The 16,408-nt window shown below is 40.5% G+C and overlaps 1 protein-coding gene across 6 annotated transcripts in view; it reads left to right on the forward strand.

The window, feature by feature from the left end:
* RapGAP1 (Rap GTPase activating protein 1) overlaps positions 1–16,408 on the forward strand; it is a 72,675-nt gene that overhangs the window by 45,378 nt on the left and 10,889 nt on the right. Inside the window, exon 1 of one of the 6 annotated variants that reach the window (XM_017243466.3) lies at positions 10,498–10,530. The exons of the other annotated variants lie outside the window; for them this stretch is intronic. Coding sequence (XP_017098955.2) covers positions 10,513–10,530 — 18 coding nt within the window. The 5' untranslated portion in view covers positions 10,498–10,512. Of the gene's footprint in view, positions 1–10,497; positions 10,531–16,408 lie in introns of those variants that run through there. 6 annotated transcript variants of the gene reach the window in all.

Consider the following 16,408-nt stretch of genomic DNA (forward strand, 5'->3'; position numbering starts at 1 on the left):
AGTCTGCCGCTAAAGATACAGATACAGATACCGATGATGATGTTGAAAACAAAAAAGCAACAAACTTTCGCTACCCACACCCTCGCTACCTCTGCCTCCGACTTTGTATTTCGTAAGCATTCCACATGTGTTGTCCCTTCATGTATCTTTAGCTGCCAGATACTTTCGATGCCTACCACACATCAGCTGGGGAAATTTTCTAGCTACGTTTGATGTCAAGGTTTCCCCGGCTAATTCCGAACAGAACCGAGTACTAACCACTTGAAACGCAAGGAACCCTCCTGCGGTGCATGCACTTCAAGATACACACAGTCACAGATGTACAGATACAGATACAGATAAAAACTCAAAGATACTCAGAGAAGAGGGCGGTAGCATTCTGAAACCGAGAACGAGTTGAAGAAACGGCCTCAAGGTCTCTCGGAAACGCTTTCGCTTTTTGTCGCCACTCGAACACCGTCTGCCCTTAAATGGCCACCATGTAACTAACGATCGATGTCGGTGTTGAGGTGTATGCTATATGCTTCAGATATATAGTCTCCTCCTTTTCCGATCTCCCCCTGGAAATAATGCATATGGATTGCAGTTGAGCTGGAGGCGCGTGTCTTGCATAATGGCCCACGATTATTGGGTAGATGGAAAGGCATCGAGGGACTGACAGACCGCTAATGAAAAGACTCCTTTTCTGTCTGCAACTTTTGTGATTCATGGCCTGTGGTTCTGCGTCATTTAGTCAATCGCTCAGTTAGTCAATTGTTAAAGCCAGCGCGCCACTTCCTTCTTGGAGCGGAGACCAGCACCGGATATCCATTTTGCATTTTGCAAAAAAATGAGAAAAAAAAGAAGTATTATTTATGTAGATGGGTCTTTGACAAAGCCAGGAGATGGAAAAAAAACGACGATGATGATGATTATGCCAGGCCTCAGACTGATTAAAAGCAGACAACAATGCCCACACAAGAGGGGCCGAAGTATATGTATCTTTCGAGTAGGGAGAGTTCGAGACAGATAAGAGCAGGTAACACCAGAGATCCTACTTGCCAGATAAGTCTGCCCCTGATATATCAATAGAAGGTAGCAGAGAAAGCTGATACTGATAGGGATTTCCTGGAAATGTTTCATATTTACTTAGGATAGGAGGAGATAGAGCAGTAATGGCAATTGATTAATGAAAGAAAATAAATTACCTAAAATAAATGAGATGGAAAATTAAAATTTTTTAAGTGGAAGTAGAGCCCCCTGTATAAATATTTCCTAACCTCCAGGCACGTGATTCTCCATATATTGCACCCTCCTTGGCTTTTTTTGTAACCCATTCACATTGGCAACCATTGTGGGGTCTTCACAGACACAACACCATAAACCTCAAGCATATATATCTATATATATATATAGATAGCTATATGTACTTGTGCATATATCCAAGTAATGGCAACAAATGTGATGACAATGCGGCATTAAAAAGCATGAAAAACCAAACGAACAATTGTAGTTTTTTTTTTTACTTTAGTTGGTTTATTGTGTAATTTTAAAAGTTGTGTTGACGACATTGACTCGCCGAGATGGCAGAGGTAAAAGTGACAAAAAAATAATAATAATATTTATATGTATATCTGAAAAATATGAAATCGCAATGAGGGAAACAATGAAAACAATTCTGGCATTGTCCTTACAGAAATGGTAGCTTTGGCCAAACATTGACACTGGCTCATTAGCTACCTTAACACGATTTCCAGTGGGCTATCTACCCTCACTCTCACTCTATATATATAGTAGTATATATCTTTGTTTGTTATCCGGAGATAAGATTTTGGAGGTCTTCGTGTCTTGGCTGATTGCTTTTTCTATTCTCAACCTCAAGAAGGCTGATAAGATTCAAAGATAAGGTCATATATATACTTAATATTTATTTATTTCTTAAATGATTTAACCATTTACGTGTTTGTTAAAGAAAACACACATTGGCAGCTGCGGTGTGCTTAAGTTTATTTTAATTTTTTCTCATTTTTTTGAGGGCCATCCCGGGCACACTTTCTTGACAAATTGAAATATGACAAAATTGCGACAACTCGGTGTCAACTGCTGACAAATAAAGTGGTTATGTGGCGAAATCGGTTCTAGTTTAGGCCCTTCAAGGGCCACGCCCACATCCCAACATTATGAAATTCCTCACCCACTTAGTTTACAGTTGCCTGAAGAGGGCCAGAAACAAAATAAATAAGATTTCACCCAGAAGTATCTGTCAGCCGGTGAATAGCTTTGTATATCTTTTGTTTGTCCCCCGAAAGGCCCCCAAAAAGTAAAAGTTGTTTCACTTTTCATTGTGGGCCGTCGTCATAAATAAGCGCAGATATTCCAAGATATTAATATTCTGTTAATACTTTTATTATGTCTCTCAGATTTTCACTTTGTCTCCAACATAATGAATGATATATGCAAACTATTTCGATCGATTTTAATCGCTTTCGCTTCATTTGTTTCCCCAGCCATACAATGCGGCTTGAATTCAAACGAAAAACGACGTTTTAATGGCAAATTTGTGAAAATTACTAGCGCTCATTTCAATTTGTAATTAATGAAAAAATAGTTGGCATTGTTGCTGTTATATTGCAATTAACGTGGCTATCCATTGTTCGTTGGCCTCCGATCGGCGAACTTGGCGCCTTCTGGCTTCGGTTTGGGGCCTTTTCGTAGCTGGTAGTAGTTGCCAAATGTTATTGACCCAAATTGAAATCGTATAAAAAAGAATTATATTCGCGGCAGACATTCGAAATAGAACCAAGCCAACAGCAGCTACAGAATATAAAAAGTGCAAACGGAATGGCTCGATTTATGGCCAGATGCTAGTTTATAGACTAGATGCCGACATCGGGCCACCATCATTTATTTAGTCTGACATTCTGACAAGCCTTCTGCCAGTGAAAAATGCCACTGCCACTGGAATTATATTGAAGAAATCAATTTCAAATGTCTTTTGAAAGAAAATTGTCACTGAAATTAATTAAGTTTTTCATCCTTGAAGAAATAGAGGCTTTATAATAAAGGATTTAAAAGGGGCTTCCCTGAACTAAGACCACTGAACTGAACTCGGTTGAGATAAAGGGACTAGCTTTAAAAACAGAACATGTAAATTACAAATATTTGTAAACACATTTTCGCGATAGGGCACTCCTATATTCTTATCTTATCTGAAGGCTTCGATTACTCCACTTCCCTTGGAAGATATAATTAGGTAAGAGATAAACAATTATCGGTCAGATACTGGCTTTGTATCTCTAAACTTTCTCAACTGCGATTCGGCTATTTGCACATCTCTTGTTAGACTTTGGCTTTTAATATCTTATTCCTCTAGTATTTGCATTTCTGTTATCTGGCTCTAAGTTTTGTTTAAACACTTTGGCAATTTAGCACAAACGCACACACATCGTTTGAGTTTTGGCCTAAATGCCAGCAGCTGAGCCAACATATGCCGGTAGGCTCGGATTTTCCAAAAAGTGCGAGTAAATTCCTCAGCCTGAAGTGGAAACCTTGTCGCGTCTGTTTGTTGACAAACTAATTGCAACATTTTGCATTTCGAGATCGCTTTTAATTAGCAAGACGCGAAAAAAAAACCTACAAAGATTTCAGACTCCATCTGAGACTTTGACTTTTACTATCAATTAACATAATTGGCGGCGCTTGGCCGTCTCGACGTCTCCCGATTTGATTATTTTGCACAATATAATTTGTCATGATTAAATACATTTGGCAGCTATCTGGCTATCGGGCCAACTGCAACTGTTTCGTTAATTGGCCAAGCTGGAGCTTGGAATCTAAGAGCCATTTGGGTCACAAGCACACACACACTCTTTGGGCTTGGAATTTCAATTTTCAAGCCAACGGCAAATTGGCCGGCAAGAACTCTACGGAGATGGAGAAATCTATTAGCCAAGTGTCGGTCTTTGAACTCTAAGCATCTCATCTCTATGAGATGGGGATGTATGTATATCATAAGAGAAGGCTTGAGATGCTCAGCTAGGCCATTTGGATAAAACTTCGAAGGTAGTTAAGATTAAATATTAAAATGGATCTATTTTACTAAAAATATATATTTTAATGCCTCTTATAAGCACTTAATAGTAGGCCTTATATCAGGGTATTTTATAGTCGTTTTTTTTTTTTTAAACTCGCCTGCTTTGTAGGCCATATTGCGCATACGCCATGTTCGCCAGGCCTAGATGGCAAACCCAAGATATGCTGGCTCCAAAGCCACAAAACCAAAGCTAGATGCTTATCCCCCATAGACCAGGCCGAGATGGCTCCAAGAGAATCATTTTGCGGCAGTTGTTTTCTTGCCACGCTTTGTTGTCTTTGTTTGCTTGAAGGTGGCAAGGAGGATGGGGGCCTGTGAGTGGTGAAAAGTTGCCATAAGCAGCGATGCCAGTACCAGCATTTGTTTGTTTCCAACACATTTTTTTTTTCCTCATATTTGTTTTCAATGCGTTGTCGGTGACCCAGAAAAACTTTCATGCCAGCTGCTGGCTGACGATTCTTTCCAGCCAGAAGTGCCAGAATGCAACCGCAGTGTGGATCAGGAACAGCTGCAAGTGTTTAGCTCCAGGTCGCTTCATTTTACTGCCACTTTTTAACCACCTCACCCCCTGAATCCCTGACTCACAGAGCCCACCACTTTGCCGCAAGGGCCCTCGAATCGTCGTCTGTCATCGGACCGAGAATCGGAATCGGCAATCCCGGGGTACACAACATATGGTCATGACGTTTGCTGTATAATAGCTACTTGGCTGGTGGTGATTTATGTGCCCGGCACAGGCCAGAAAAAAAAATATAATATCAGTTTCAACTTGTTATCGGGAAAACATTTCAAACTGGCCTGGCCTATATGTGTGTTACATGTGTTTAAGCCACACATTCCCAACTCGTAATACTGCCTACTTTTCAACACTCCACACGCATGCCAAGTTATTAAAATTTTTCTCATTTTTTTTTTCACTGCCCATTTAGCATTTAAAAAGTGGTTACTAGATGTGCATAATGAAAAACTTGTGCCATTAAAAAAAATTTACATGCTAGCCAAACAAATCCAGCCACCACATCAAGTACGGGTTTCATTCGAGCCGTGAGTGTTAAACGAGTTTTATTTACAAACAATTTTGAGCCGTAGTTGATTTCACAGTTCTCGTGTTAAACGAACAAGTTTATTTGACTTTAGTTGGCCTGAGCTTATGTAATCATATTTTTTCGCCCAATGGCTCCTCAACTGCCCACAGCTGATATTACAGGTCTTCAAACTGTGAAGTGTTAATTATAAAATAGTATCATCATAGAATATTTTATCATTGTTTAGTCATGAAGAGAACCCAAGAACAAAGATGATTTTTACTTAATTGACACTATGAGTGTTTTTTTAGAATTTTATTGTCAGAGCCATGACATCATTAGGAATTGATTGGAACAAGTTTAAAGGTTTCTGAATGAGAAGAACTGACTTTCTTTGACCGACTTCTAACACTTTCAAATTCTGTGTAATTCTCAGCTTGATTTCTTTTTTCTGATACAATTTTTCCGGCAATTGTCTTGGCAATTATTTCAATTTGCCTGTCGACTGGCTGGCTCACTCGATTACTTTCTATGACATTTGCAATTGCTGTGGAATTGGCTTTTCTGCTCGCGTTCTGCCCGCCGCCAGGCCAATCAAAATGCAATTCACAATCATTTTCTTTACTATTTTTTCTCGTTTTTTTTATTTTTTAATTTAAAAATTTCACTCTGCTATGACTTTCATTTTAATTAGGCAAAAAAATGGCAAAAGCAAAACCAAATCAAAATCAATTTTCTGTTAACTAGGCACAGGCTGGGAGATTGGATTGGAAAATCGACCGCAGATTCAATTTTCAGAGGTCAATTAGCCAAACTCATGATGGACATGTGGCAGAATGGCAGAAACCAGTTTTCGGTTGAACATTTTTTTACAATTTTCATACACTTATCCATTCGAAAGGCAACAATATTTTACCAAAGCTACTTTAGTTTGCATTGTATTGCTCAACGTAAAGTCAAACGTGGCTAATTACAAAGCATTGCTGCCGTCATTGTTTGGGCCAATTTCGTGTGCAAGGTGTGCCGGAGCCATAGTAGTATAATAATAACACTCGCAGAGTCACCCGATCGCAATCGAAACCACCCACCCAAATGGCCTTTGAGAGCTATAAGGTTTCAGGTTGGCAATTTTCACTGGAAAAGAAAATATTTGCAACCAAACCCAAGTGTTTGAAGAATTCTAAAATAAATAAACTTTTGTTGGGGATATAAGCTCTATAGAATTCTCTAAGAATACCTTTTGGTTTACAAATCGAACTATTAGTGATATGACTGGTTTATATTGAAACCTTAGCTATCCTTCATGCCCTGTCGGCCCGTCTAGACAGTGGTCTTTCTCCTAATTGATCCAGGGACCGTCGTGAGTTGAGTCACAAAGCCGCCTCTTGACTCACCAAAAGAACCAATAAATTTCTATTAAAATACCCGCCAATGTCCCCATAAATACTCAACCAAAAACCTATAGATTGAAACTATCTATTCACATTCCGATTTGGATTCCTGTTTGTGCTTTTTTTTTTTCAATAAATCTTTTGTTTGTGCTGCTGGCTGGCTGGCTGATGGCTATTTCTATTCTCACACGCCTTGCTTTTTGGTCTATTTCAATCAGAGCTAGTCAAGTTCAAATGTCAATGGCAACTAAATTGAGTAAAATCAACGTTTTGCTAATGGACAGGCAATTTTGCACTAACACACAATCGAAACAGATACACAGATACTCTCAGTCACATAGTAGATACAAATGTATCTTTAATTGCTGCAAATTGCCTTTGAGCTGACTTTGCTGTGTATCTCGTTGTATTTTTTTTTTTGTGCGACGCTTTCACATCGAATCAAGTCAATTTACATCCTGCGGCGTAGGACTCCTATGCGCGTGGCTTGGGGGCGTGGCTGGTGTACGTAGGTGGCACTAATTCAGTTTCCTGTCCCTGGCGCCTGCCACTTAATGACAGGCGTCTCGTCTCAGTACCTCCTTCCCGACCATATTTTTAGCCTTCCACGAATCGAGTGCGCAGTGTTTTTATATTCCACCTACCTGAATTTCGAGGTTTTTTTTCCTGAAAACCATGTGTTGATGTCACGTTCCTCGACCTGAAGCATAAAACCTTTAGTAACCTTTCTCGGACCTCAGCCGTGCCTGTAAATCCTCATTACAACATGTCACACGCTTCACTCTCGCCTCAGTTTATTTTATTTTTAGTTAATTGTTTATTGTTGACTTTCTGCGTTTGGCTCGTAAAAAATGTATATACATATATTGTAGGGGTATACTTTATGGGGAGAACATTTGGAAACGAGCCCCAGGTACAGCACAATACTAGGTATTTACGATCGCTCTGTCACGCTGTTTATAAATATCCATATATATTTCTTAACAAAACTGCCGGGCTGGTCACGTCGAGTGTTTTATTTGGCGAACAGTTTTGCAAATTAATGAGCCAGCCACCAAAAACACTAATGAAGTCTAGAACAGTGCAGTAGTAGTAGTAGTATAGTGTCCTCATTTGGTTAATAAATATTATATATTCCGATTTAATTCCCATTATCGATAGTGTTTGCATTTCGACACCATTTTATGGCTATTGATTTAGAACTCGATGTGTGAATGCATTTAACCCACAAAACCCCACCATTATCAATGCACCAGAAAAATTTCCAGCCACCCTCATGAGTATGAATAAATATGAACAACCCGGAGCCGAGATAAGCGTTAGATAAGCTGGCCAAATTGCTTTTGTTTTGGCTTATTTGCATATGATAAAAATTCATTATTGATTTTTGGATCTATTGTCGAGCCGAAAACCTCAGAGACACACCTCCCCGGAGAATTAGACTATATTTTGGGGAGGTTATTACCCAAACGAGTGACAAGATAAAGAACAAGGTCTGGCCCGTAAAAGTATTATATGTGTTTTTGTTTGCTTGAGACATCATAACTCAGTCATAAGAACCAAAGGTCAACTGGGCTCTAAACATAAAACAAATGGCGCAGTTGCCAAAAGTGAAGTTTGGTTTCCTGTATCTTGTCTCCAGGTGAAAGCATCCGTTGGCTCCTTGGCCATTTTGTCAGCTGTCAGATGACATTTATTATAAAACATTTAAATGTCAGCTTCGATCGTTTTGTGGCCAATTGTTTTCGCTGTCGTTGCCTATAAATTTCAGTTCAGATGATGGTCTGGCGGGGGGTTACCATAACCCAAGGCTCCTGGGTCCCTCGACATAAACGAACCGTCAAATGGTTAGTCAGGTCTTGTTGGTCTTGCTTTCTTGTTTCTTATTTTTACTTAGCCGGGTCTTTGTCTCTTTTCATTTGACTCAACAGATCGTTGGCCAAGCTGGCCTGGGACTGGCATGATGTCATATCAGCTAGAAAAAAAGGCCGGATCGGTTGCCAAGTCGTGTTTGGTTAGAGGCCCTAACGGAAACGTTTAGAGGAGGTTTTGTCTCTAAAGTAGTTTCTGTTTTTTTTTGTTTAAATGGAAGGAACATCTTTAGTAGACTAACTAGATAACCCCTTATATTTTTTCTTAAATTTAAATTATTATTTATGTACAATTGCCTGGCCATTCTGGTGGGTCTTTTCCGGTTTTTGCTCTTTCGTACAGAGCATGGCTAATTCTGGTTGTTGTCGCTGCATTTGGGCGTTTCGTACATATGCTTATTGTAATTTTCAGCCGGCGCCTGTCCCCAAAAAGGGGGGGTCTCAGACTACGGCACTGCCCACCAGCTCAACCCTTTTGCTGTTCTCCGGTCGGTGGTTTTTGTACGGGCTCTATGATGATTTAATATGTAGGCAACTCGCTTATGACATGGAAACAAGCCGCAAAACGAGGCGAACAAGAATTGTGTGAATGGAATCGAGTGGGTAAAGGGGTGGTGTAGAGGTGGTGGTGGTATCCGTGGTAAATGGACAGCACCAGTAGTGGAAAAAAGGTGCGCCTTGCCAGCACCAGGGAAATATTTCCCCATATACGAATATACACATTGCCTGACTCGGCAGCATTTTTGGCCAAAGTTCAGAGGAGTTGGAAGGAGACATGGAGGAGGTGGGCCTGGAGGCTGACTCCTCTGGTTTGTTTCGGTTGACTCATGGAAGTCACGTATGTATATGCCCTGGAAACACAACAAGAAAAAAGCTGTGCTCGCATTTGGGACGCGGCATTCGCCGGTTTTTGCTTGGCACGCCATGTTTATTAATATTTAAATGCAACGAGCCATTCCCGACCTCGCCCCATGCTCCATGCCAACAATTTCAGGCATGAGTGCGATCCAAAGGGGGCGGTACTTCATAGAGGTAGAGGGTATCCCAAAATACGATGGTGGCCTGTAGGAGGGGGTGAGAAGACCAGCATTTGCGTAATCCTTTGGCAATGTTCTAAATGCATGTTGTCCAAGCACGAATGAAAGTCCTCCTATCTACTCTGGTGGAGGACTGTTTGTAAATGATCATCATCATCGTTATTGGTTGAAAAGGAATTACTAGCTAGTGGGTTAGGTCAGGTGTTGGCTTAGGTCATCAGTTTGAATTACAGAACACCCTTTTCCCATCGTGGCTATCATACCAGCCGTTTATTCGCCTTAGTTCCTGGGCTTGGCCACCTCATTAGTTGCACTTCCTGAACAAGGTTGTGGTTTCTTGGGCAGGTATATACCATGTCCGCTTTGGTTTTCTACTCAAGAGTCCTGCCGCACGCATCCCACATCCGTTGGCAATTTGTTTCTCCTTCAGTCGTATTTCATGTTCCTTTTTTTCGAGTTCCTGGCCAGGCAACTCCACTTGAGTTTGCCTGCAGTATCTCATCCCCTCCACTCAGCTGTCTGCTTATTATATTTTGGCTTCTTCTCAGGCTTTTGTTTTTCGATGCACCTGCTCGCTCCTTCGGTATCCGAACAATTGTTTCCCATGAAGTGCACTTGTGTAATGTCTCTTTCTTGGGCTTATCTCCTCTCTCTTTCTCTTGCCTGCCCGCAACAAGGATGTTTATCCTTTGCGCTAGTTACCCGCCATGTTGCCTCATTTGCATTACAAATCAGCTGAACAAGTGAAAAATCCTTGCAGCGACCTAGTTTCCCCTGCCTTTAGTGCCTCCTGGCAGTTTTCGCATAAATCGCTGACCGTTTTTAGACCCCGATTCCTCGACTCATCCATTCCCACGTTGTAATAAAAAACCTCCATGTTTTTGGAGGAGAAGGCCGGGTATAAAAGATCTGCAAAAAATCATAATAATAATGGGCGTGCCATCTGCCCTTTTCAAATATTTTTTTTTTACCAAAAAAAAACTAAACCAAAAATTGTTCTCTCTTCTTTCGTTGCAGGTTAGTACCGAAAAGGAAACCACTTAGATGATGAATGGCCTGCGTGGAGCACCCATCTCCTCTAAAACAGCAAACGCTAGAGTTATACGCTCATGAATTATGGTCCAAAGCCGATTAGTAAGCGAGGGAATGATAAAGCAATAGAGAGCCCGTGGCTGGGTTTTATAATTTTCCGAAAGATTTTTAATTTAATTTGCCAAATGTAATTGGTGGCGTATTTATGGCCACCAAAGGGATTAGCAGCTCTACTCATGCCCAGTCAGGTTTTATTCTACATAGAAAGAAATTGGATAACTACTACTATAATTCCCAAAAACTACCTCTCTTAGTAAACCCCAGTGTAGTCCAACAAGAAATCTCTTAAGCGGCTTAGGCCATCAACCAAAAGGCAGCGACTAATCGTTCACCTGGCGGCTTTGGCTTTAGACTGGGACAGGTGTAGTGCTCAATTAGCCATAAGACCCGACCCTCCACCCTCTAAGGCACAACTTTAGTTTACTTTCACTGCCGAAACTCAGAACTTTTCCGACACAGAATCGATTCTGTCACAGCTGACAAGTTTTCCATTTAATTTCCCCAGATGATTGGCTCTGTCTTGGCCCGGAGAGAAGGGATAACTCGGCATCATCGACATCCGGAGTGTGTGGGAAAAAATAGAAACTGAGACTCAAATGGAGCTCAACTTTTGTGACAAGTTTTAATTACATGCGACATCCGTTGACAGTTTCATTGGGCCCAAGGAAAACGGAAATTACTTTTGGGCCATCCATCTCGTGTTTGGGCCATTTCGAGAATGTTTGCCCACACATTAGGCCGATTGTTTGCTCTCCGGAGTCTGAGTTTCTGAGGCTTTGAGTCTTCGAGTCTTTGGGGCTCATGTCTTTGTGGCATTTTCCTCCTCAACGTTTACAATTAAGCAATCAAGCAAATGTTGATTAATTAGTCGAAGAGTTAATGGAGCCGGGGGGAAATCATTTGCATGATTTACATGTCAAGTGATTGAGTCTTTAATACCACAATGAAATGACTTACAAGGTCAATTTAGTGGATTAAATCCTTAGAGATCAACTCTTGACAAAAGTATGATTTATTGAGTTTAAAACGTGGCAAATTTTTGATACAAAAACCACACAATTTTTCACATTTGCGTGACTTGGGCAGCTTTCTTTGGGCATCATCATCATCAAGGGGTATCATCACAATGATGATTTTTTACGAGACAAGTTTAATGAACTCCTCGGCGCCAAAGTTGCTGGCAAAATGTTTCATTAACTTACACAAGTCAGAGTGCCTTCGAGTGCCCGGGAAAAACTCACACACTATTTCGATGTAGAGCCCCCGATGGGTAATTAAGCGATGTGGCAACTCTGTTCCCATAATTTATGGCCTGGGCGAATAATTATAATGGTAACACAATGCATAGGTATATATATATATATATATAGTTCTCCCTTCTGGTGGTACAAAAGAGTCTTAAATTTTATTGCATTAGAGGTGACTTTGTTAGTCGTTGATTATGCTGGGAAAATGCTGGAAAATGCGCCTGCAGTGGCTACCACTGCAGTAATTTAGTTTTGTTAGCCTTCTCAGGCTAACGGTATACCCGAGAAGCTAACTGCAATGGCCACTTTTTGTTGGCGCAGTGGATTTCCTCGATTGTAATTATGCAAGTTGGGTTCTAGAGACTGCAATTGAGATTGAGACCCCGACTGCCACCAGACAAGGCAACAAATTCAAATGAGAGGAAAAAAAAGAAGGTGCACTGGAAGAAATTAGAAGAAGAAACATGCTAATTTGGAGCTTGAAGAGATGGCTTGAAATTCTTAAAGATAAACCTATTTGAAGATACGTTTTCAAGCTCTTTATTGTTAGAGAAGCATCTATTTATTTTTAGAAAGGTATTGCCTTAAAGTGACCCCTATTTTCTCTCACTGCACTTAAGAAAATCAAGTCTTTGGGAGGCTTTTGGCCTGTTGCCACTTGTTTGCATAAGACTGGAATTCTGCGCTGCGTTGCGTCATTAATAAAAATGTCTACCAATGGCTTAAAATTTATGGCATGCTATCGGCCAGGCTCGGCACTCGGCATTCGGGCAGAAAAAGATGCCAATGGAGTTGACAGTAAGCGGGTTTTCCTCCCAACCCTGTATACCCAGTACACCTGCAACTGTGGGCTGTAGTGCTTCCGAAACTGTAATGAATTTTAAATTTCCCTCAAGTGGAGGATTTATGATTGCTCACACGCAACTGTCTGCTCCACTTTGGGGCGTCCAACTGTCCTGGAAATTATGACACGTGTTTCAGGTTATACTCCCCTTACCTCCTGGTAATGTCCGCCCACTTTTCCTTTGACTTTGCTCGTCATTGTCATATAAAATAATAAAGCCGCTTAAAAAACATACAATGTCATCATTGGATTGCCACCAGGGGAGTGGGACTTCAGGCCCCAAAAACATAACCCATCATTAATTCGATTGAGCGGCAACTCTGTTGCAGGGTTGCCCACCCACCGGCTAAAATGTCAATAAAACTTTTGTTGTCTGTGCCGGGGAGTGACCCAGAAAATGGGTTTGTTGACGTCATGCTGAGACCCAGTGACTCTGGGTAATACAGCACTGAAAGAAATAAGTAGTTTTCCTAATATTTGTATTGAAATTAAATGTATAAAGGGCTCTAATTTTTCTCTCTGTGGAAAGGAAACGAGCTGAGCTCAATCATCCCCCTCTGACAGCTGGACAGGAAGTGGAAAGAAGTTAAAGGAAGCCACGTCGGACGGAAGGATGCATTATGCTCGCCTTTCGGCTCTCGGCTCTTGGCTTCTCCGCGGTTTCGTTTTCGCCTTCAAACTTCCGGTCCAAATGGATTTATTTGTCTTCTTTTTCCATTAGCTTTGGTTTTTTTTTCAAATTTATTTTTTGTGTTATTTTTTATTAATTATTGGCTTATTTGGTGGCCTAAATTCAGGTGTCAGCTGCTGGCGGCAGCTGGCAATTTGAAATTTTATATTTTGCGGTCAGACTTCTTTTTCTCTCTCTCCCTTTCACTTGGCACGCGTTTTGGCCAGGCCCAGAGTCAGTCCGGAAAGTCGGCTAACTAAACCGAAAGAGAAATAAGAACCGTTTTAATGAGTTTTCCATTACACGCTGCTGAGGTCATCACTGCACTGGGTAATCAAATTATTTCCGGAGGGTGATACGGCCCTTAGCCCGGCCAGCTTGGCCACCTCGTCTAACTTGGCTAACTTGGCTAATTGTTATGACCTAAGCTGTGTGTGAATTCCATTTCCATTGGCTCACTAATGGGTTAATAAATTGCCAAAGCCACTAAAACCTTCTTAGTCTAATTAAATGTCATTTCTAGCTGTTGATAATTGTAATTGCACTCCCAAAACGAAAAAAAAATCATTTTGACATTCCCACAACCGATTTTGGTCATTATCGAAAATGCTTTTTGGCCAAAAGCGAAATGTGAGTTAAAGCGAATTAAGGTCAAGTTGTCGAAAAGAGAGTGGGAAATTGTGAGGTTTGTCGGGTAGGAAAATCTAGAAGGGAGAGTTCTAACTTGAGTTCGCATTTCAATTCTTTAAGCCCGGGGGCTCTTCTAAACCTTGGCTTAGATTCTTCACTCGTTGAACATTTGATACTCTTAGTCACTAACTGACTGACTAACTGAAAGACCTTCTACAATTGCATTGGACTTATTTTTAGACAAAGCCTCTAATTCGAGACTGATCCCAAGCCTGAGCTTCGAGAATCAGCTTACCTTTAAAACAAAAACTTAAGGCCCAGCCAACCAGTTGAAACAAACGTCAGGCTTTGTTTAGCCAGTTTTTTAAATGAAAACCAGTTAGCTGGTTTGGCCAGCTCAACTTTCAGTTTTTGTTAAGCCCCCAAGATCCCCCTCCTGGCCTGGCCAGTAAAAAAAAATGACTAGCGGAAAACATTGTTTACATTGATTGGACTTCAAGAGTCGAAGAGGTTGGAAAAGGTAAAAATTACTGGGTAAAAATTATAAAAATTAGCAGAAAATTATTTATGAATGGGGCGTAGTTCGGATCGAAGATCATTAGCATGCCGGGGAGAACAAGAGAACAAGATCTTTGAACTGGGAAGTGAGGACTGAAGACTGAAGACTGAGAACTGGGAACTGATTATATAAGAGCCTTTGTTTCCCCACTTTTATGCATCGATTCTGTTCTGTGTGGCTTTTATGGGCACCAGCCCCACCTCAGATAGAAAAAGAGATCTACAAGTGATTAACTATTATGCGAGATGTGTAAATTATGTGTTGGCATTGTGTCTTGTTCTTAACTGCTTTTGTGCCGTTTGGTATCTGTCTGTCTAACTGTTTTGTTTTTTTTATTTTCGTTATTTTTTCAAACAGGCCAAACAACGACCTTAGGCTTAATTTATGCCCAAAACACCAGCAACAAATAGCCTTGTAATAGTTCCTATAGCTCTTCCAAAATAGAAAATCTCTATTAATTTTTTTTCAGAGTGTATTCAGCTATCTCTCTCTCCTGCCAGCTGTCAATCAGAGGCTATCTCTTTCTCCACAGGCATGCCGGAAAAGCATTGTTATTGCCAACTTTCGCTTGGCAAGAAGAAAAGCCAACAGCAACCAGCCAGCGTGTGTGAAAAGCGTTAGGTGGTTGTAGCCTATGTAAATGTTATTTGTTGGCTGTTTGTTATTTCAGTAACAACAATGCCATGGAAATAAGCTGACACAGAAATTGAAAATCCAACAAAAAATATAATACCCGACAGCTGATAAAGCTCACTGGAGCATTGCAAATGCAAAGATATATCCATAACCAAGGCTTTTCTTATAAGCCGATCATTCGCGGCTTGACATTTTCGTGGTGCCAAGAAAACTAGTTTTTTTCGCACAACATTATTGGAGGGGCCATCAGCTTTATTAGATATGTGCAATAAACTTGCCATAGCCCCAAAGGGTGAAACCTGTTCTTTTTTCTTATTTCTTGGGTCACGCGAACCACAAATCCATGTCAAAGTTCACAACAGTTAGAACAGTAAAAGCAACAGCACGCCACAGAAAAAAAGTCTAAAGCCACATAAGAAATTAATGGCCAGCAAGTGCGAAAAAGTTCATTTTTCTACCAATTTTTTGTGCAGTTTTTCTGTTTTTTTATTGTGGCTTGTAAACTGTCACAGATAGGCGACCTGGTCACCAGAGGCTCACCCCAGAGACGTCCAGAGATGACAAATGGGATTGTCGCATTGTGGCAGGTTTTACTTTATTTGGTTCAATGAACTGGTGACTCAAAAGAGATCTAAAAACAGTAGGTGTGTTGGCTGGATATTAAAAAAATCTGATAGTACTCACACTTGACTAGAGTATTATTTAAGATTTAATAATGGATCATGGTATTCTTCAGTTTTTTTTTATGAAGAAATCCCCAACAACCATCTAACCTTCTAACTCTCAAGAGACACCCGCACTTCTTTGGACGCACGCCTCGGATTGATTTGCTGCCAAAAGTCATTATCATCCATCCACTTGACCTCATTTGTCATGAAAATAAAAATTAAACAAAAAGATACCTCATATTTCCATCTGTCGTTTCTGTATGTAAATCGCAGAGCGGAAACCTTGACTCTAGTTCAATTAATAATTAAATCTCATTTGTTTTTCCGTCACATTTTTTTATGGCTTTTGTTAATTGAATTTGGTGCTGTAGAGATTTATTTGTTTCAGTTTCAGATTCAGATTCTATTTTGCGCTGCCAACCTAAAGCCAAAATCAATTCAAATTCTGGAAAGACAAATAACCCCACAGTCTTAGCCAAGGTTTTTTCAGACAGACATCGCGTGCGTGTCAAAGACGAGAAAAACTTATAAAGAAATAATAAAGTAATAATAATACTAAAGAGCGCTCGGCATGAAGACTTCAGTATCATAAAAAGACAGCCCAAGACAAGCCAAGCAAATAGAAAGACAGATGATGATATGCCCTCCAGATAATTTCAAGTTTTG

This window comes from Drosophila bipectinata, chromosome 2L (assembly GCF_030179905.1).
Source record: "Drosophila bipectinata strain 14024-0381.07 chromosome 2L, DbipHiC1v2, whole genome shotgun sequence".
In the NCBI taxonomy this organism is placed as follows: Eukaryota; Metazoa; Arthropoda; class Insecta; order Diptera; family Drosophilidae; genus Drosophila; species Drosophila bipectinata.